Source organism: Bacillus rossius, chromosome 7, assembly GCF_032445375.1.
Source record: "Bacillus rossius redtenbacheri isolate Brsri chromosome 7, Brsri_v3, whole genome shotgun sequence".
NCBI lineage: Eukaryota > Metazoa > Arthropoda > Insecta > Phasmatodea > Bacillidae > Bacillus > Bacillus rossius.
Window position 1 is genome coordinate 62732416 of NC_086335.1, and position 23735 is coordinate 62756150.

Genomic DNA, 23735 nt, shown 5'->3' on the forward strand with positions numbered 1-23735 from the left:
GAATCGGACATTAAGCTCCATTTATATATTTCCCTAATCTCTCCCTAATCTCTGAGGCAAAAGGTCATCTTTGGTTTCGACAATTTTTTATCATAACAATTTTTAATCAAACGTTATTTAAAAACAGCCTATTTTAAGATGTTAATACCAACGATAACAGTTAAAAGTCTTGTCACACTATCAAATTTTCGTCTTTCACTGTGTTGGACAGTAATACTTGCGGGTAGTATTAAAATAGGTTTTTCACTTGGACAATTAGGAACACTGACTCAGGCCTGGGAAGGTGTACGGGTGCGACCTTCTTTTGCTCTATGGAATGGTGCGAGGGTGGTTTTTGTTTGTATACTTTGTGGTAACGCGTTTTTTTAACGAGATTTATTGGATTTAGAAATGTCCATGATTAGAGTTCCTAAGCTTTATGTTGTTGCAAGCAAGATCGCAAAATCTGTTAAAGAAGAGGGCGCAAGTTTAAAAGAACTCGTGTATTCGCACAAATATAGGCATTTTGTAAGTATTTGTAGGTTAGTGCGTTTCCTTCAATCACTTACGCCATTATCAGTGATGCTAACACGGTATCCCAATTCAAGAGGGTGCTCGCGCTCACTTGCACTCTCCCTCTGGCACACTCTGGCTACTTTTCGAATGAATTGTAAGGTTTGCCTGGGCTATTGGTTTCGACAGAATACATGTACTCTATTTTTTTTAAATATATATCATCAACGTTAAGGGGCACACGTACTTGGGTGCACATACGGTGTGCAGAACTTCATAAGAAACCACGAGATTTTAATACTGTTCAAGATATCCGAGCAGTGTCTATTTACGATTAACATTTAACTGATGAGTGGTTCTGTTTCATATTTATTTTTTAAGTCCCGTTCTACAATGACACGGAAACGGAGACGTATCACGTTACCGGAGACGATTCTCACTGAACAGGATTTCTGCAACAGCATGCAGACGGAGAGTGATCCATACACATTAACGTAGCAGTGCTGTGCTGTTCCATTTACTTTGCTCTGCATGACCAATAGAAGCCGAGTACTTCGCCATGGTGGTAGCCATGTTTGTGAATATTGTAAACATTGTTTCAAGTACGAAAATATTTATTCTGTTATTACTTTGTCACTTTTTTTTTTTTTTTAAATATATATGCACATTCTGCTCGTGCTATGATCTTGAAGTGTAATTTATATTTTTAGTTATGTTACTATTTCATAACCTTGAAATGTTCCAAGAGATCAATTTCCATTTTCGTGCCATTTTAGAATGGCCTAAGCTTTATTTTTAGGAGAGTGAAATGGGGAGAAACACATGTTTTCATAGTTATTTTTAAATGTGAAATGACCATTAAAGATTTCTGAAAGCACCAAGGGTCTTGCATTACACATTTATTTTAATTTCTCAGCCATGTATTGTTATGGTTACCACTCATATTACATAGTTGTGTGGTCGACAAGAAAACCATGCACCAGTTCAGAGCATTGCACTTAAGAGGCAACACGTTGCTAGAAACACAAGTGTGCGTGCACTTATCATTCTGATTCACTAACACAGATACACCCCTGACTTGGCGGGCTTCTTAGCCCTTAAAAAAAACACTGTCTAGGTTCCAAGACCCTAGCAATTTTTTTTTATACTGTCACTTTTATTCTTGGGAACTGCATTCTTGCAACCCTGCTAACTTCATATTATGATGGATGGAGTGTGATGACATGAGCTTTCATGGAGATCATGCATCCTGGAATAAGAACTGAAACAAAGCCTATCACGAAGGAACTGACTAATTTTTCTAACCTTATAAAATGCAGCTGTAGCCTTTCTGGAATCAACTTTGTGGACCAGTTCCAGCTACTTTGAATCAATTGATTTAATGAATTAATCGTAAAACATCCTTATTTGTTTTCGTATCAACCAACAAAGCAACATGCAGCCTTAGTTAATGCAACATACTTACCCCCATTTGAGGCCAATGGCTGGAGTGACGAGGGTCACTTTGGTTTTGCATTGCACCATGATTAAATTTAATAAATAAATAGAAAATTTTATATAGTAACAAAAAAGTGGGTCATTTTCAAGGAGAGCTACATTTTCGTAAAAAAATATATATGTAATAAAAGTTTTGTAATGATTCATTTTACTTCCTGACATGTTTCTCAGTCATTATCTAAGAGGGTGTTTTGATACAGAGGAATAAGTACTTGGCCAAAGAGCGATAAAGAGAGCATTATGCTATGTGTGTTGCTGGGCTCGTTTTCATTCTATATGTCAGCTGTAAGTGCCTTGAATTTTTTATATGCTACCAGCCTGTTTGCGTTCCTCCTTGTTCAACCAGCAGCTTACAGAGTACTGTAGAAACAGTCCCTGCATTCCCTGCTTTTATTTAGCTCTACCTGTTATGAATTTCGTATTTAGTTCAGAGATCTGGCATGTTCCAAATGGCAGAATTGTTTGAAGAAACCATAACACGCACAGTTTTACTTTATGGTGTGAGTATTTCAACAGTGTGTAATATTTATTGTTGATTAATCATTATTGACTGTCAATAATTATTGATATTCTGTGCAGTTATTTTGAAGTGAGTAATAATTTTGTTTGTTCATGTTTATTTAGAAAATTGTCTTCTTTCTCTTTTTCTCTCTCTCTCTTCTGTTTTACCCCATACAATATATTTCCAAGTCAAAGTTTGAATTGCCAAAACAAATTTCAATTCTATGACTTGAATTACACATGCTATCTGTATGGAGTTTTACACACACTCTTTATTTATTTTTCTTTATTTTGTTCTGAAAATTTTTTTGGGTTTATCTATTTAACTGAGTTAAAAGGGACTTACTAAGATGGTTATATTTTGCTGTCAAGTTAGTAGTGTTGCAATCTTGCTGTCCCGGTAAAGTGGTACCATAGGTTTCTTTTCCAGAACATCAAGGCCCTGTACGCGCTGGTCATAGAGACCCTCAGTCGCGAGTCGGTGTTGGGAGAGCTCCTGGAGAGGACGCGCATTCTGGAGAATGAGCAGCACCTGCGGTGGGACCCGTGGCTGGTTCGCGTCTTGGTTACAGAGCTGTTGTGGAGGAAGCAGCGCCTGCCGCCCGGCGGCAAGCGCATGCAGACCGTCCTGCGCTACGAGCCCGGGCTGAGGGAGGAGCTGGCGTCCTTGGAGGCGGCCGGTGTCCCAGTCGAGAGGTCCGCGGAAGGTAAGGCCTAAAGAGGCTCCGCTCCTCTGTGGTCCGTTGCAGGCGTGAGGAACGCGATGGAGCGAAGCGGCGTCGAGAGGCGGGGGTCCGGGGACCTCGTCGACAGCCTGGTCGTCCCGCCTCCGGACGACGACATCATGCAGACTGTGAGGGTGCTGGCGTGGTTCCTGTTCTACAGCATGGGCATGTTCTCGCTGCCGTTCCTCGCGTTCGTCGGCGTCAAGCACAGCTTCCTGCACTACTTCGGCATCGGGGGCTTCGCGAACACCGTGTGGTCCGTGGTGGCAGCGGTAGTGGTCGTCAACGTCATCATCATGGCGTACGCCTGCAAGGGCTTCTACGAGCCGGACGACGACCGCAAAGAAGATGACAAGAAAGAGAAATGAACTTCTTCCCAAATTTCTTTCTTGTCAGTTAGGATACTCCCAAAAATGACTAGTTTTCATATGTATGGTGGTTGTCGTGCGTATAGCTTAATGGTTAGTTAGTGAATTAGAAATTTTTATCATTTTCAGTGCTTTGTGTAAATGTTATTAAGTTTGAATGAACAAGTACACTTATGCCAAATAGTTTATGGGCTTTATAATGGTGAACAGAAAGAATACTATGTTGATGATATTTCTAAGCCAGATATCAATATTGTCTCTTCAAAATGAATTTTTTTTCTGTAAAATGTTGATGTGTTTATTGACTATAACTATAAGTCTGCATGTTTCAATAAATTATTACTCCCAAATTTTTCGGGAAATTGTTTAAAAATTTACAAATGTTTACTAATCATGTGAAAATGTTTTCTATCAATTCAAACTGTTTTGACAACAATATTTTTTATGGATTCGTACATTTTTGAAGGGTTTCCATACTATTTAAACCCAAAACCTCTTTTAAACGTATGCCGATCGTAGCGACAGCTGTGGTGTGCAGTGAATTATGATAATCGTTTACACATATCTAATTGGAATATAAAAAACATTAATGGAGTACCTTAAATATTGTATGTGTTCATAAATATATTTCTTAAAGGGTACAAATTTGCAAGATACGTGAATAGTCAGTTATATAACGTTATTGCCGTCACCATCGAATACTTAACCTAAAACCACTGTGTGTCCTTAACACAAACAAAACACATGCGCAATCCAACCTTTTCACCAAAGATATAAGAAATACTAGACTTGCGTTACATAACAAAGCGTAACCATTCTTATCACTTGATAGCAGTGGCGATGTGGAGAACTGTATTGGCACTTTGAAAAATATGTTACGTTGTTTTACACCACTGCTCACGAGTATCTAAACATCTATGATTTTGCTTTGGGAGAAAAAAATAGTTGTTTACTGTTTAGTTTGGCGGGCTTTGTTGGCTGACGTTACGTTATTGAGGCTTGTGCAAAGTATCTGTTCCTATATTCGATGCCATTGTATATTAAAACAAACTAGCAGCCTACAAGTAATGGAGGTCGCAACCGATCAGCTTGTTACTTGTAAACCTAAAAGTGTTTGGAAGTATTTTGAATGTCTGACAGACAGTAAATCCCTGGCAAAGTGTGTCTCGTGTGAAAATTTTTTGAGATGCGAGCATGGTAGCATGTCTGGCTATAAAAAAATAATTTGAGGATGCTAAAAAATATGAAGTCGCCGCTGAAAAAAGGGCAAGTGAAGCAGACAAAAGAAATAGCAAAAAAAACAACTAACTTTGCAAGAAACGTTTAAATGGCCATCTTCTCATTAGAATTAAATTTTTTTCTTCTTCTTCTTCTTCATTTTCCCGATCCCGTCCCGTTTCCTGCAGGAATAATTTATTTTTCCCGAAAATTTTCCGCAGTAAAAAAACCTATTCCCGCACACCCCTAATTTATGTATATTTATAGTAGCTATAGTAATCTATTAAACATATAAAAAAATATTCATCAATTTTTGGTTTAGGCTTAAATTTTAAAAAAAAAAACTAATTATTATATGCTAAGTAAAAACAAAAATTGTTTAGTTTCTAATTTTGATGTTATCAAAGTAAACCTTACAAACATAGAGTAACATCACATGTATAATGACTTCAGATTTTTAACATTACATGTTGATTTTTTCGTTCATATTGTTAGTAGGTATTGAAATAATAAGACAGTGACATAAAGTAAAATCTAAATTTGAAAATACGTATACCTATTGGCACCAGAAAAAAACTTAAACCACACAGTAAATAAATTTTTTTTTTTCCCCACTGGTTAAAGAGTTCTTTTGTTTTTAGTTCAAATAACACCATTCTTTTTCTGATATTTGAGTAATTTTATATGTTCAAAAATAATTCAAAAATAAAAACAATAAGAACAAAACTTGTCAAAATGTAAAATAATAAAATCTTGGCTCTAGACATTGCATTAAAAAAAAATTATAAGTTGTACTTACATATAACTTTTTTGTCAACTTAGTCTATCATCAAAATATGTAGTACGTATTGTTTTATGTACACTTTTTAAGTATCTTACCATGAATAGTTGAAGCTGTCGATCAACATCAGTATGTTTGATAAGTTCTTATCATGAAATTTACTTTAATTTTTAATGATGATAAAGACAATATCCACTATTTTTAATAATTTTTATATCTTAAAATCTTGGCTATATATATCTGTTACATTTTTCAGTAAAGTGTGTTTGAGGAATTTGTTTTTCGTATTTTCCTTGATTTAAATCTGTATCTCATTTCATAACCAAAACTTTCACTAAAAGGTTACAAGAAATATGTGTGGGGCAAGAAATTATTGTATTAGAAAAACAGACATTACTTTATTTATTTAATATATCTGGATTTTTTGTGGTTTTTAGTTTTGTGGTTAAATTTTAATTTTAATTATAACTAGTGTACCGTCTGTGAAATAATTTTTTGGCCATTAGAACCAAATGTTTGGAGAACAGGGTCAGTGATCAGTACTCAACATTTGTTGCACAAATGAATAGATACAAGTAGTTATTGGATATGGAGATATTTTGGAAGTCACATACCTTAGTAGAATGAAATTGTATATTATTTATATGTAAAATACATTTGATGTTTCAAAAGAGACAATGTAAATCATTCTACTACTGACTAAAGTGGCACCAAAAAGGGTCTAGTTAATATGGAATAAATTTAATAATTTAAATTAATTTTCTAGTGCTATGTACGTACTTGAATTGTGATTTCCAATCCATAAAGTCGTCTTCGTAAACTCATAATCAAAAGTTCTGAGGTTGCATTATATTCGGAAAAACATTATTTTTGGCTAAATACAATATATTGATCTTTGATAATTCGGCAAAACCCCTAATCTTACATGGTTGTGGTCCAAAACTCATCTGATTAAAGACCTTTTAAGGCCTATATTTATCTTTATAACATATATATAAACCATTTTTAATACGTATATGATGTATCATATTTACCCAAAGATGATTTGTTTCTGAATATAATGCAACCCCAAACTTTTGATTATGAGTTTATGAAATAGACTTTATGGATCGGAAATCATAATTCAAGTACATAGCACTAGAAACTAATTTTAAATTATTAAGTTTATTCCATATTTACTAGACCCTTTGCCACGCTGGCGACAATTGATTCGTCGGTGGCAGCGGCCGTTCGCCTCGTCGCAGATGTCCAGGAAGCCCCGGACTGAAGTGGCATGAGTAGGGGCAGGAAATTTTCGCGAAAAAATCTGAACGCTTTCTAGACTGCAACAAGGTATACCCACACCAGCGGTTTCTTCCTTGTGATTGGCGGCCGTCTGCGAGAGAAGTCGTTGCCTTGTTTGCACGAGCCACTAAGGACGAGTTTGCTTCCACGCTGAATTAGTGTGAATGGTTGTTGTAACAATCGACATGCACCTCAAAGTAACTCACCCAATCACGAAACACAGACGATGCTACAGTGTTTTAACTTCCAGCTACTCTCGGGATGTTTTCGCGAAATTTTCATGGCCCTAGGCATGAGTGATTCAGTTTACAGGCAGAACATATTGTAGTTTATCAGCTAAACTTCTCCAAGGGCAAGCCTCGTGTGTGTACACCTGGGTGAGCCCGGACAGCGTGCCGGTCGGCTAACTGGAATGTCCCCCCCGGCAGTGAACAAGCCCCGCTACGCGCGGGTCAACACCCTGGTGGCGACCTACGAGGATGTGGTCAGCGACCTGCAGCACCGTGGCTGGAAGCACAGGAGGGTCTTCGGCCTGAGCTACCCGGACTTCCTGGACGCCGTCGCGGGCCTGCGGGAGGGCAGCTTCCTCCGCGACACCCACCTGCCGGAGCTGCTCGTGTTCCCGAAGGGGACCGAGTTCTTCACCGACCCGCTGTACCGCAGCGGCGCCATCGTGCTGCAGGACAAGGTGAGCACTGCGTGTGCTTTCCTTATCCGACAGATACTTCATACAGCATGCAAGCAGGGGCGCAACAGCTAAATTTCCAAAAGGGGGGCAATATACCTTTTTATAAAGAATTATTGATCCCCCCCTATTGAAGCGGGGGGTCAGGGTGTCCTCCCCCGGGAAAATTTGTATTTCAAGGTGGAAAATGGTGCTATTTAAGCAGTTTTATTATCTAAAAATTGATTACACAACACTTTCTTTGCCCCCGTTTGCCCCCACTTCAAGGTTTCAGAAGGGGGGGCAAAATACCCTTGCCCCCTTCCGCCCCCCCTCCTCCCTGTGTTGCGCCCCTGCATGCAAGGGATCGGAGTTGGGACGATACCCTGGCTTTGATGATCAATTTTCAGTTTAATACCTTCAATAATTTCCGTACTTGATACTTATTATAAAAACAACCATGATTGATAGTTTGCATTCCAAATTCAATTAACTTTTTCGTATGTCCCTATCTCGAAGGACTTCAAGACCGTTGCTTGTCTTCACCCGACTTATTCCACTTTTAATCGCTCATACCACTTATAAACTGTTTTCAGAGACACCACATTATCACCATATACTGATTTTAACATTTCTTTAGCTTCTTGAGCACTTTTTGCAACTTAAAACAAAACTTAATGTTAACGCGTTGTTCAAAATCCATGATGTGCAACAGACATGGTACACACAACCTCTCTCTTCTGGCACGGGAAGCCGACTGATAAGTCACAACTTTAATGCAGTTTTTTGGACATGCGCCATTGCAATGACATAATGTCAAAAAAACTGCGTCAAAATTCCCCATTGCATTAATAATTTAAAGAAAGTCACAACTTTTCCAAACTTGATACTGACTATCTCAATGTATCAGGCTATCTGGCTTTATTACTTCAAATAGATGTACAGTGAAATTCTGTTACAACGTACTTCAGAATAACGTATCTTTCAGTTCAAGGTATGATTTTAAATTCCCGCTCAAAACACCAATGTAAACAATTTAAAAATATTTCACTTTAACATTAAAAACGTATCCTAATTTTCAATACAACGACCATTCTTTTCCAGTTGTCAGGAAAATTTTACATAATTGTTTTTTGCGCAGGAGTTCTTTAATATAAATGTACATTATGATTAATTTTTATCGTTTTCAAGAATCGTTAACATCTATAAAACGTAAACAAACAATGTCTCAACGATTCATAGAATCATAGTACAGTATAACGTGCCATTCTTCCTCCTCCATGGATCACACACTTTAGTGTTTAGTGCACAAGACGATCTAAACAATCTATTGCTGTCTCACCCCTCTTCAAGACTTGTTTTTAGCTGCGCCAGCTTTTGGTTATTTGTTGAGCACGTTTTAAAAGTTTTTATTAACGCAGATACAAACAAATAAAAATTATATTTCATTTTATATATGTAATAGAAAATCCAATGTTAATTTATGCAGATTAAGTTTTGAACTGTTTTGTGTCACAACATGGGCGACACGCTTTAATTGTGTTGCCAAGAAAATTTGGAATGTCGCCTGTTACAACCATGCTCGCAACGTGCGCTACTAGTGTGGCGCTATGGTTATCTATGGATGCGAGGTTTATTTACGTTTGACGTGGCGCGAGGCAAACAATATTGTTGATTGAATACATATTTTAATCAGGATGGATGGCCAAAAAGATAAAAAGAAACTCAAGCAGTTCACATTGAAGGATAAATGCAAATGTGGCACGGTCATTTGGTTTGGTGCTCACTACACTATCAACAATAATAAAAGATCGCTAAAAATTTATTAAAATGTATGAACAGTCATCTTTATCTGCTGGTCGCAAGAGACTTCGCCTAGGAGATAACAAGGGAATTCTGTCCCAATAAATGTACATATCTGCAAAATAGTTTAACCCATTTGTCATTTTGTGTTCGACAGATATAAATTTTGTTATTATAGGCCTAGAATTTAGGCTACTGTATTAAGTTAAATAATTTTTTTTTTTTTTTTTTTTTTAATTCTTGTTGTTTTACAAATATTTGCTTCCAAGCTAATGTAACATTTGATCCCCTACTACTTTATATTTAAAAATTCAAAAATACTACGTTTTAAAGGTAAATATATAGACTTTCAGAATAAAGTACTTTCATTACTAAATATAAAAGTTGGGGCTTTATTGATGTACTTTATAACGAGATTCTACTCAGCATTTTCTGCTAAAAAAAATTCATTTGTCATATTTTCTAATCATACCTCATAGATAGACTGATGAAATCTGCATAGTGTCAACTTTGGCTTACAATTTGCAGTAGAACTGTATAAATGTGCTGACTTAATATTGTCGCGGGTTTTACTAAGGACATAGGAAAACCCTAACAAGGAAGAAAAGGGACGTTTGCGGGTGGTTATGAAATTAGTTGCTAAGTTAAATTTGATCCAATAACAATTTATTGACAAACTTAATAACACCAAAAGGAATTGCATAGATTCTCAAACTGACATAACACTTAAACAAGTCGGGTTCTCGTGGAGACGAAACGCCGATGCAAGTTCCCACTAGAACTTAAAACGTACCAATTAGCGCTAAGTTATCGATTCCAGAACAACTAAAACAAAACAAAATAATACCCTTAATTGTGGCGAGGCTTGCGCTCGTCACAGCTAACGATCAAAACGCCGTCAATTTCAACTACTAAGGCCATACCATTTACAAAGTTACAAGGAACATACCTAACCTTAATATTACTCAATGTTACACGTAACGTAAATACAGATAGTTAATACCAGAGGTTACAAATATATACACTCAACTAGTCGTGTAACACTGTCAATGTTTATGGGTTGGTTTTCGTTACTCTTCCCCCGGTACCATGTGAAGCTCTATCCGCATTCCCGTAGTAACGCCTAAGTTCTTTATCTTGTTCACTGTCTCTTGTGGCTACGATTCTTCGTTACCGGTGGTAGAGTTAGAGTCCAAACTGTGTAGCGATGTTGTTGTGATAGTGTCGTGATTGTGTCAATACTTCCGCTCGCTCGGCCCTCACGGAGTTTGCTAATGCCCGCCCTCTTTGCCCTTGTGGCTGAACCGTCGTTTTTTGTTAATGTTCGTTCTGAAAGATTTTATGCTTAATCCAGCGACGCTTCCCCATGAACTGTCTATATCCTGGGTTACAACTCGGAGAGGTCTCACCCAGTCGATGTCTTGTCGGTCCTCGGGCGGCAGCAACTCCGCGGCGATTGACAGTGTAGGCCGGCGAGCGGTGTCGGAGCAGCGAAGCAGCCTGCTGGCTGGATGTCCCAGTTGTTCTGCTTATCGATAGTCTGGGCGCATGCCCTTTTATACTCGCAGGCTTCCCAGACGAGCTGGAAGAAGAATAGTCTCGTCTATTCGGGGGAAGCCTGCCCAGCTCACTGTGTTGTAGGTGGTATGCCGTGAAAAGTCAGGGGTACAATACTTTGCTAGTGTACGCAGGTACACATGTTACAATATGTTATGTACATTTGTTTACAAATAGTACTCCAACATACATTCACTTTTGTTAAAATTATTAAAATTTATGAACTAGTGCTTTCTTGCACTAAATAATTATTTTAATATGCTATTCATATTTTAATATGCTAGTCCACTTTCTAGAAAGTCAAGGATGTTGGGATTGGTCAGCGAATGTACTTGAAATCCTGGAAAAGTTATGGATATTTACCAGTGGTAATAATTTGTAATTTGAGGGTTAAATTTCAGCTTCAGTCTACCATCGCTCAGACTGAAAGAATTTTTTTTCAGATGGTGGTTTAGTGCATAGTTATACACATTATAAAATGGTGTATGCAAGGTGTGTTTGAATTTTTGTTATATAATTAAAGGCCAGGAATGGTTGTAGCATTGCAAGACCCTGCCCTCCTAAATAAATAATTTTCTTTTAAACTTCTTTTTGTATAAATAAATATAAATAAGTCAATGATTTTAGAGTGGTGTGTATGTTATGAGACAGTAGACTCAAACGTTATGAATATTAATATATGTTATTTGCACGTGCTCTGTGTTTTAAGAAGGTATTTTGTATTTTATTAGACAATTTTAATCATTACTATTTTTTATGTAATTATTCACAAATGAGTCGCTGTACTATAATTTTACCTGTTTAGGCCTATTTTTTTTGGTTTTTCTCAATAAGTTTAATTTTGTAAAGTAATTCGTATTATAATTATTGTTCTTAATTTTAATTAACGTGTTGCATAATTCTAGAACAATGGACTGTGTCTGGTGTGATGGTTAGAAAGAGAGGCATGAGAGGCCTGTAAGTGGGAGTGAGAAAGAAACAGTGCTTCCCCGCCAACCGAGATAAAGACGGTAATTTCCCCCCTGCGTGGGAACTGAGTGATAACTGCTCTCTCACGGTGTGGGAGAGAGAAAGAGAATGGGAGTCCCCGATTTCGATGTGAAATTGAAAAGAGATAGATCAGGGGAAGCCCAGAGTTCTGTATGTAAAAGGTTTTTTCATGTATTGTAACTTGTTCTGTGATTGGCTCGTATCTGTAAGTGTGAATGAAGAGTGCGTGTGATTGGTCGGTGAGGTCATGTGACGTCTACTCCCTGCGTGGAGGAGACGTGTCATGAGTTCAGTAGTAGTCGTCGGGCGATCGCTGCCAGGCGAGGCCGCGTTTCGGCGGCTCGCTGTTTTTCGTTGGGTGCGGCCCTGTTCGAGGTCGCACCATCTTCGTGTATTTGCAGTAAAACATTGTTGAAAGACTTAATCGACGTTATATTTTGTGTATTATTTCTCCTCGCGCGAGCTGTGAGCATTTCTCAACGGGCGAATGTATGTGGAATGAGTGAGCAGCCTTTTTTTGGAAGTGTTTGGAATCGTCTGTGCATTCTATTTGAAAAAAAATAAAAATAACAAAATTACAATCGGCGTTGAACATCTGTTTATTTTTTGTATATAACGAACCGTTGTATGGTAGAGGTTAATTTTCATTATTTCTTTCAGAAAATTGCAAAATAGGTGAATTATTAAATAGGTAAGGCCAGTGGAAAATATTAAATAAAAGTGGTCAATTTCAGTGAATAAAACAAATATTTCAGTGAGAGAAAAAAATTGTTGTTAAAAAAACATAAATTTCATCATTGTAATTTTACATGTATTTGGTAAGAATTGTTGCTTTTTAGGTCAAAATTTATCAAGAACAATGATTTTAAGTACAAATATTACTTCTTACAGTTAAATTTCTCAAGAATACATATATAGATTTATAAAACAAGTCAGAAACTGATCTGAAACACATGCTTATTGAGGTGAAGATTAGTAACTCCAGATAATTTTGACCACTATCTCAGAAAATCAGTTTTGATTTACCTGCTGCAAAATAGTCTGCCTCAAAAGGCATTGCTAGCATTATCTCTTTTCCTGCCCCTCAAAGATGTGCGTTTTGTCACTCATTATATTGCTGTACGTTGAGAAGGCATGTTCACAGTCAACATTTGGACACTGGCACCCAGACACTTGACTGCACTGTTAGAGAATTCACGAAAATCATTCTTCGAGAGCAAAACTTGTATGTAGCATGTCAACTTTCCAATGTCAAGACTTCAGATCTGCTTATTTTGTTGCTGCGTAGCCCTCCGAAAACTGTTGAAATGCCAGATCTTGAAGTAAAGGCACAGCGTGGACTTGATCCTGTAAGTTGAACAGCATCAATTTCTGGACCTGTTGAAATGATTTCTCATGGATTGAACAAGAAGCCAATATTCTCCAAGAACGATTTTTCGAGATACCCGCCCTTCAAAGATGACAGTTTCAGAAAAGATTTCTGGTCAGTCACAGTAAGTTTTGCTCCTGTTGCAGAGCAGAATTCCACAATTTTTTTCTCTCTCCAGCAAAATTTGTTGTCTCTGACAAGCTTGAACGCTGTCTTTAAATCAGACAGATTTCACACAATTTTTGTGCATAAGGAATATGATGACCCTTCCAAACAAATTGACAGTTTTTTTTTGCAATACTCTCACAAATTTTGCATCACATTGCAAAACTAAAACCTCATCGTTGCTCAGTTTTTTGAAGTGCTTCGTAGCATCACCACCATCAAAATATTGCTGTCTAAAAAATTCAACAAGATGAACCAAGTACTCATCGTCTCATGACACTTAAATGAACCCCAAGTTCCAATGGTTGAGAACAGGTGATGGGGAACAATTTGGTTCAACAGAAGTTTTTGTGAGGAAATTCAAATAGTGATGTTTCCTCCTGGTGTTTGTCTTTGCCTTCACTACATTCGTTCAGCATGGTTAGTTCTGTAGACCAGACATTCTCTATTTTTTAACCTGTCACAGTTATGACATAGGTATATAAAAACATGTCGCTTATTCGAATGCAACATCGTTTCAAAATTTCAAAGCAATATGAAAAAAAAAATTCAGAGATTTAAGATTTTGAACGAACGTTTACATTTTTATTTATATTGATTGAATGAAATGTCTACAAAACCAGATCTGGATTATCAATGAGAGTTGGATGAATGAGGTTTTACTGTACTTAGAAATGCCGTATGAAAAACTATAGCCGAAAATTTTACTAAAATGTTGTACTGTTGGTTCACCATTTATTTTTTATTCTAATTTTTAGGGATGTGCAAATCCTTGATTTTCAGTTTGGTTCGAATCCGATTCGAATCCCTGGCAATATTTGAGATATGAATCCGATTCCGAATATTAAGCACAGAATAATTAAAAATAACTGATTAATTTAAAAATAATGTGTGTTCTCTTAACTGTAACTACTGGCAATTATTTATTACACTGAGAGTGAAATGTTTATAATTATGTAAACTCAATTAATAATAAAGAATAAACACTTTAAAATATGAAAACCAAAACATATTAGATTCTCCAACTCAATCATAATAAACTGCAAGCCACAGGGAAATCCCAGTTTTATAAACGTTTCAGCAAACGAAACCATTTTTTCTCCAATAAATAGCCAAGACGTTTTTTTCTTGTAGGTATGTAATTGTTTTTAGTTTATAGTTTGCTATACGACGAAATTCGTAGTTATGGTTTAAGCTCTCAAAATCTCGAAATTCTTTTAATGTCACTGTGTTAATTATTTAATTTACATATCTTTCTTTGATACATCATATTATAAATACTTATGTAATAGTAGTCTAATTTTATTTTTCACTTCTAGTATTTCTGAGCCGTATTATATTGATTTATAACTTTTGTGAATATTTGTAATACTGTTCGAATCCATGAACGTACAACTATTCCGGGTTCGGGTAATTGTGGATTCGAACCGTACCCGAAAATATTGGGTACTCGCACATCCCTACTAATTTGTTGCTAGCGCCCTAGAGGTTGCCGGTGGGTGAGAGCTCCCGCCAGCACGCGCGCTGTGTTGCAGGCTAGCCTGCTGCCGGTCCACCTGCTGAACCCCCCTCCCGGCAGCGTGGTGCTGGACCTGTGTGCTGCCCCGGGGATGAAGACCAGCCACATCGCAGCCGTCATGAACAACCGAGGGTAACGGGGTTGTACTACTGGTGGCATGCGTTCTTCGCGAACAGCATGTTCGTACACCATGTTTTATCTTTGAAAGATTTGTGCAATGGGAGTGCATGACTTGATGTAAACTTTTGGACACACGCCATTGCTAAGCACATGTATGTCTGTAGAAGAAAACTTACAAAAAACACAAATGACAAAAACACAAATTAAGCAAAAAAATTGCTGTTGTCAGGATATAAACACCCCATAATATTCCATAACAGGAATACTATTGTCAACAAACAAAGAAAAGCAAAAGAAAAATGGATTAACAGAACGTGAAAAAATCTTTTTTTTTTTTTTTTCCGTTCTGTTAGTTCATTTTTCTTTTGCTTTTCTTTGTTTGTTGACAATATTCCTGTTATGGAATATTATGGGGTGTTTATATCCTAACAGCAATTTTTTTGCTTCATTTGTGTTTTTGTCATTTGTGTTTTTTGTATTTTTCTTCTACAGACATACATGGGCTTATCAATGGCGTATGTCTAAAAGTTTACATCAAGTCATGTTGATACACCATATAACAATACAGTACAACCCGGTTATAACATTCCCGTTTTTAACATTTTCCCGCCTATAACACCATAATTTCACGGTCCCGTCATTTCTCCATTTATCACAATGCTTTAATTTCCCGCCTGTAACAATATTAAAATTTCTACATTCCCGCCTTTAACGTTCAAATTTGCTTTGATAACTGCCACAATTTTCAGTATCCCTTCCTTCAAAGTCATAATTTAGAGCGAAACCATAGCTAGAAAATACAGCACGCATATACAAACATCAGATGTTTACATTTGTGTAGTTCACCATAGACGTGGTACACACGCACTCCACAACTTGCACCGGATCGACTATCAATATGGCGTCCTGTTCGCGCTTGTTAGTCTATGACTTGTTCCTTTATACTTATGATGCGCATTTTGTGCACTGATACATGGTCGGAAACAGTGCTACTGTAGTCTATGGTGCTGGTTTTTGTTTCAAAGGTTTAACACCTTGAAATGGTTAACTGTTCTATGGATATATTCACGGCTTTTTTTTTGTGGTTAACCTTTACCGTAATTATTATTATTTTTTACTTATTTATTGTAGTCACGGCCGTATTTAATTAAAATACGCCGTATTGAAATTTTATTCAGGTTTTTGTACGGCTATGATGGCCGATAAATATAAGCGAAAATCATATTCTGTAGCTGAAAAAATTCAGTTTATTAACCAAGTGGACAGGAACCCCAACAAAACGCGTGTTGCGATTGCAAAAGAGTTGAATATTTCTGTTTTGACTCTGAACTGTATCGTACAAAACATTTTTTTCTTTAGCATATTATTAGGTATTATCTATAAATAAAATTAACCAATTTTCCACTCTATTGCTGTACTTAGTGTATTACTCCTGTATTTTGTGTCGTTTTACCTATACTTTTTAATATAATCGATCCACGCGTAATTTTTACAAAGTGAAGATGATTTCCTGCTTATAACATTTTCCTGCTTATAACATTTTTTTATGTTGGTCCCTTGGAGAATGTTATAACAGGGTTGTACTGTACTGAACTTCAAGTTAATAAACGTATAGCATCGGAAATACACCCAAAATCGTGAAATCATGTTATCAGCATTTTATTAAAATTTTACTAAAACTTAAACCCAAACTTTAAATCAGTAAGTTTATATGCCGCTTTACTTTTGGTTAATTGTCGTAATTCTGTTGTAGACACACTTATTACAGATTATTTTATTATCATGTATCATGATCAAAATTACACTAGTTTGGTGAAATAAATGTTATAAAACATTTTTGTTTCATGTTTGTTGAATCGAATGAAAACCAAAAAAAAAACTTAAAATCTCGCGTATAGTTATTATATTGGTGTATCAGAATCTTCAGTTAGATCAAATGAAGCTGAATGTGCGTGCGGTGCAGCACGGTGTACGCGGTGGAGAGGAACGCCAAGCGCTACCAGACTCTCTGCGAGAAGGTGGAGCAGTACGGAGCGACGTGCGTGAGGACTCTGCTCGCGGACGCGCTCACGGTGAACTCGGAGCAGTGCCCCGGCGTGGAGTACATCCTGGTGGACCCCAGTTGCTCTGGTTCAGGTAACTGGCTCTCCCCGCCCTTCCGCGTGGCCCGTCCAACTATGCTCTTGTCCAGGGGGGCAAGAGTATTTTGCCCCCCCCCTCTGAAACCTTGAAGTGGGGGCAAACGGGGGCAAAGAAAGTGCTGTGTAATCAATTTTTAGATAATAAAACTGCTTAAATAGCACCATTTTCCACCTTGAAATACAAATTTTCCCGGGAAAAAAACACCCGGACCCTTCAATAGGGGGATCGATGATTCTTTATAAAAAGTTATATTTCCCCCCCCCCCCCCCCTTTTAATTTAGTTGTTGTACCACTGCTCTTGTCAGTAGCTTTACTAGAGTACTTCACCTCTTATGCCATAAACACTTGCAAAATATATATAGCCTTAGTAAGAACTAAATTAGAATATGGGTTCTGTAATTTGGACAAGGCTAGATTCATTCACTTAGTTTGTTCATGGTGCCACAAGGTTTCTGAATAAAATAGAACTCATATATTTGTATAAAATTTATTTGTATACAAATGGTGAAATAGTAAAAAAATACAAGTAAACATAAAACATTTAGGTGTATATGTATGTAAAAAAAAAAACTTTTTACCACAAAGCAGAAATTGTACTTATTCCCATACAAGCATAATAATTGTTTCTCTTTTATATGTTTATCAACAACTTGCCAACCTATAAATAAGTATTTTTAATGTAGTTTAATGGTAATATGAAGAAAAAAAACACACAAACCGAAATAATTAAGTCACTTTTTTTTTTTCCTTCCAGTGATTCCCAAAATTTAATGATTGCAACCCTGATACCGTAAAATATTTTACTGTCACTCAGTGACATCAAGTAAGTTTAATTTACCAAGTTAAAATTACATAGCAATTCAAGCATCTTTATTCACGTATGTCCTAAAAATTTTTCCTTCTTGCTCTTATCTACAGGTAGAACTTCAAAATTTTTTCAGTTACGTAATGCTGTTCTAAAATTTATCTCGTCATTCCTAGGCCGCAGTGGTTAGTATTACCCTTGTGATCTATCCACCCTAATTTGGGTTACAATCTTGTTTTGAAAACCACTGTTAGTAACAATGAAGTTTTTAAATAGTACATAGTTTTAACTAGTGGTGCACCGATATGACTTTACAGATTACCGATTCGATTACCGATTATGAGAGCAATAATCGGCAGATACCGATTCAGTTACCGATTATAATGAACAAATTTTTTTAAGTGTAATAATGCACACAAAAATTTTTATTCCCATGTGAATTTAATTACAAGAGTAGGTAAAATTGAGAATACAGTTATAATAACAGTATAAAAATATATAAAATACACTATTAAGTCATTGCAAAGTGTAAATTAAATTAACTTCTATTTATATTTGTTATTGTAAACAACTTGAACTACAGTCTAATAATTGTAATTTACAATGGGTAAGTTTTTGTTGCGGAAAACTAGCATTATTATTGACTATCACATAAGGTTGCATCGAGAAATTACCGTTTAACAATGTAAACATGTTGCTATATTTTGTTCACTTGAGTTTATAGAAAAATGTTTCCACACTTCACTTTTTTTTCTCCCTAGTCGCCATCTCACTATAATTATATAAAAATGACTCAAAACCAATTCTAGCACATGTGATTTTAATAATGTTGACTGAATGTATAAAATTATAAATACTTTTTCACTTTTCATGTCACATACAAATAACACAACAACGGATAATGTTACCAAAGACGCCCATAACGAGTTTGTAAAATGCAGTGATAAACTCTGAAAGGTATCGGGACCACGATTTTGAACCGCTACTACGACTCGAAAAGATCGATTCTCATAGAATCCACTGCAACTGCTTGTGGTATTTTTATTGCGTGCCATCTATTTTACGTCTCTGGCTATAGGTAATGTACAAGGCCACTAAACAAAAGACAGAACAAAAGACAAAACGTAAATAAATGTGTAGGAAAAATGTATTTTTTATTATTAGAGGCAATGAGATTTATTAAACTTAACTAAATATCTGTAATCTTGATATGACGGAGTTAAATGAATTTAGTAATATATACAAATATTACCGTATTTCGTCCTAAAATGTGTAACAAAATATTACACGGTAAAAACCTACTTAATTACACCGGGACGTAGATAATCGGCAAAGTAATCGTTAATATAATCATCGATTACGATTAATCGGTAAGTACCCATAATCGCCGATTACGATTCATCGGTATCCGCATCGGTGCACCACTAGTTTTAACAGCTATCAATGTTCTGATGAATTTAGGTAACTGGTGTTCCTGTTAGTAACATCAACATAATTTAATTTCGTAAATGACAGATGTACGTTCATGATAGTTTTTTCTCTTGTTAAGTAAGCTAAGCACAGATAAAATTATTGAAGATCATATTAAGGTTAAAGAAGCTACCAAAAAAAGGACCTATCAAGCTAGCCCATTAGTGACTAAATCTGTCAAGATGAATATCATCATCTTGATCACCCATTAGTTTCATTGTAACTGTTACTATGAAACATTAAATTATACGCGTATAAGTAATGCCCTAATAATGACATAGGTTTCAATTTAATTTGTTTAACATTGTACTATGTTTATTAGAATCTCTAATGCACTGTTATAGTTTTTAGCTACACAATGTGTGTATGTGTGTATACTTCAATTTGAAATTTGTGGCCAAAGTGTCTCTTACAATTAGGTAATTTCGAAAAATGTTGAATTCAAATTGAATAATTTGATAAACAAATCAACATAAATCAATATTTTTAAACTATTTGTTACTGATAAGACCAGCAGGTGGGACTCGTTCACAACAAAATTAAATGCATGAAGCCAATAAGATTTATCTGGACTTTCAATATGTTTTCTGCAACATTGTACGTAGATCTTATCTAGCATGATATCTCTTTTTCAATTTTCTGTATTTTGCATAAATTTTTCTGTACTCCTACAAAGAGTAAAAAACACAGGTGGTTTTATTTGACTGTGTTAATACACACTTTAAATTTTGTTAAAGAATTATATGATGTATTAATGAATTATTGAATAATTTATTCGAAATTATATTTTGAATTTAAAAATACGGGTTCAACGGTAGCTTGGTAAATTGTGAAATTAGTATTATTACAAGTTCCAATTTATAGACTTAAAGTGTCGCACAAAAGAAAAAGTGCTGCATAAAATCAAGTGGTCGTGAACGGCTGCAGGTATAGTGGATCGCGTGTCGTCGGCGACCGAGAAGCAGGCGGACCCGGCGCGGTTGCAGAGGCTGGCGACGGTGCAGGCGCTGCTGCTGAAGCACGCCCTGACGGGCTTCCCGGCCGCGAAGCGCGTCGTCTACTCGACCTGCTCGCTCGACGCGGAGGAGAACGAGCAGGTGGTCGAGGAGGCGCTCTCGCACGTCCAGTCGACCCGCGCCCCTCACAGGTTCGAGCTCGGCGCGCCGTTCGGCGGCGAGGACCGCTGGATCAGCCGCGGCTCGGACGAGTACGAGCACGGGCCGCGCTGCCTCTACGCCAGGCCTCGCGTGGACCTGACCAACGGCTTCTTCGTCGCGGTGTTCGAGAGGCTCCCGGACGTTGCCGGCGACGTGGCGGGAGAGAGCGAGTCAAAGCAAAGGAAACTAAGCCGTAAAAAAAAGAAATTAAAGTAATATTAGACGCCAGGGGATGAGAAATTTGGTTTTGCCCTTACGACTCTTTTTTAACAAACGATATGTAAAATACCATACACTAACAACAAAGTGTATCGGCCTCATTCAATATCCACTTTCAAAAGTTCGAGTAATGTCTAAAATCTAGCAGAAGTTATGTACAACAAATACGAAGGAACTTTCCTGTGCTGTGTGAACAGCATTTAATGTACATAGCTTGATTAAATTCTAATAATGAGGTTACCTACTTTAGATTTTGTTGAGTAAAGTAACTGGAAGTTGAACTGTTTTACATACAAGTATGTTTGTGCTGGAAATTAAAATTTTTATTTAAAAACATACAGAATAAAAATACTTTTAGAGGATATTGATCACAAGCATTGGTGAAGTATTCTGACAAATTTTGCATAGTGAATACATACCAACTTTTATAAACATAGAATCGTAAAGAAATGTAAATCTTTTACAAAGACACTGAAAACTTGTACAATTTTCCACAGAAAAAAACAACATATTTTTGACTGATTAAGCGATATAATTCTCAAAAGATTGTATGCATCCTTCTAAGAATTATTTAGAATTCTTCACAAGTGTACCCACAGGAATGCAAATCACAATAAGTAGGGACCTGAGTAAAAAAAATCCGCTGTAATACTTTGAAGTTGAAATGTGATTTTCTACAAATTCCATTTTGACGTGATAACGTCTTATAAATTAATGAACTCCGGCTGCACGCACGAAAAAGCATGACTCATTGTCACGTTCCGCCTGAGCCGAGCGTGCAAAAACTGGCCAACCACCGTGCGAGAAAATCTATAATATTAAACATGTTAAGGCGGGCTTGTATTTAACTTTTTTTTGTGATTTTTTTTTTCAGTGTTCAGATAATATATTAGAGATTTTAAATGCCACTTAATGTATGTGTTATAAAACTTTGCATGAATTATAGCATTTCTGAAACACAATGACACAATGAGTAATCAACCGGGAGATAAGGTTAACTCAGTATTATTTTTTTTATGCAATCATTTTCTGTTAACCAACAGTTTTATCAACTTTAAATAAGAATGTAATCAAGAATTTCCAAGTGTGTCTTTTTTTTTTTTTGTTTAAAGTGGCATTAAATCAAGAGTGAAATAGTTAATTGCATTAGCATATTTTATCAACAAAAACAAAGCCCACATTTTGACCAGATGACCAATGTTGCTATTCACAACGAAAATAGGCAGTGCTTGTGCTGATCGATACTATCAATTGGTGCTGTACATTCATACATTCAATATACATTCAAGATCCTTTTAAAAAAATTTATTTTGTAAATATTTTGCTGTGTCACAAAGCTATGACATACTGTAGGCCTTTCATTCTAAGATATGTTTTCAAGTCTCTCAATAACTCTTAACAATGGGACAATTTCATGAAACACACATCTTTCCTGTTAAAAAAAAATTATTACCGTATTTACTCGTGTATAGCGCGCCCTCGTGTATAGCGTGCACCACGATTTTTGCAACTAATTCCAAAGAAAAAAAAATTGAAATTTTTTTTTCCCCCATAAATAAATTTTACTAACATTTTGTGGTACCTGATTATTTAAATTGATGTGTGGTGATGCGTCAGGAAAATACATAAACTCTGCTGTCTAAACGGAAGATAATGAAGCGCTATATCGTCACAAATGGTACGTGGAAGGAAGGAAGGGAGGGAGGCGTGCCGCGCTACGTTGCTAAGCTGGCGCGGAGAACTTGATGACTCACCGGTGAGGAATGGAGGAAGCGAAGAAGTTGGACGGGAGAGGGGGGGGAGGGAACTGGTGACAACATTCTCTCTTTCTCTCTCTCTCTTTTTACTAGCTTCCGAGCTGGCTTTCTGTAAAGGGGGGAGGTCTAAAAATAAACAAGAGACCATGATGTGCGAGCTTGCGCGCGCGTGTGCGTGTGTGTGTGTGTGTGTGTGTGTGTGTGTGTGTGAAACAGAGGCCTTGTTGCTTGTGCGTATGTGTGGGGGCTGGCCAGAAACGTCACCCGTCACCCGGCAGTTAACGACTTCCACTCCTCCCCGCCTCCCCCCCCCCAAAAAAATTTTTTTCCCGTGTATAGCGCGCATCCTTATTTTTTTCCTTTACTTGAGGGGAAAAAAGGGCGCGCTATACAAGAGTATATACGGTATTATTTTGTTTGAGGAAATTTAAGGCATATATAATCCTCAGTACTTTTCATGTCTCTCAATAAGAATAGTATTAGTAGCTAAAATATTAAAAAATTAAATTTTTAATGAACACAATTTTTAGCACTCTTTATGTGATATGACTCTCTTAGCATTAATTTCTTAGCAGTTTAATTAAGGCGGATGCTGTATGAAAGACTAGTTGTGCATATCACAATCTTAAGAGTATAAATGTTAAAAATTTTATGTTTGCTAAAGGCGGATGCAGGAAAAAATTCCCTCTTAATGGTTATTTCATGTGCATCTTGGAAAACTTCCCTTGACTATAAATATTATACATTGTTAAAGGCGGTTAAAAACTAGGCTTGTTTGGATGCTATTTTTACATCATGCGAGATTCATCTCAATCGATTCCTCCACTTCCTTCGGGACTGCTTTCCATCCTGATGGCTCATTTATTTCTGTTAAACTTTCTGAAGCTCACTTTTCAGGAGCATTTCGGTGACGGTACTTGTCTTGCCAGCTTCTTTCTTCTCGTGGTTTTGCTTTTCTGTCCCGTTCCACCACTGCACCTCGCCACTCCCAAATGCCAGGAACACAAAGCAGCAGAAGAAGGATATGAATGCAGTTATGGAGAAGACAACCCTCCACAAGGACATGGAATACAACTGAAACAAAATATGTTAACAATGTGTATCTCAAGGAAAGAGTCGTCAGAGATCTTTA

General features: G+C 36.7%; 2 protein-coding genes across 2 annotated transcripts in view; one reads left to right on the forward strand and one right to left on the reverse strand.

The window, feature by feature from the left end:
- Positions 1-288: 288 nt before the first annotated feature.
- LOC134534189 (28S rRNA (cytosine-C(5))-methyltransferase-like) lies at positions 289-21195 on the forward strand. Its single transcript, XM_063372346.1, has 6 exons — positions 289-507; positions 2921-3197; positions 7295-7554; positions 14950-15065; positions 17017-17189; positions 20398-21195. Exons 1-6 carry the CDS (start codon positions 391-393, stop codon positions 20841-20843), a joined length of 1389 nt encoding a protein of 462 aa, XP_063228416.1. The 5' UTR covers positions 289-390; the 3' UTR covers positions 20844-21195.
- Positions 21196-21937: 742 nt separating this feature from the next.
- LOC134534594 (sialin-like) overlaps positions 21938-23735 on the reverse strand; it is a 99084-nt gene continuing 97286 nt past the window's right edge. The window contains exon 16 of the mRNA XM_063373075.1: positions 21938-23677. Coding sequence (XP_063229145.1) covers positions 23474-23677 — 204 coding nt within the window. The 3' untranslated portion in view covers positions 21938-23473. The remainder of the gene's footprint in view (positions 23678-23735) is intronic.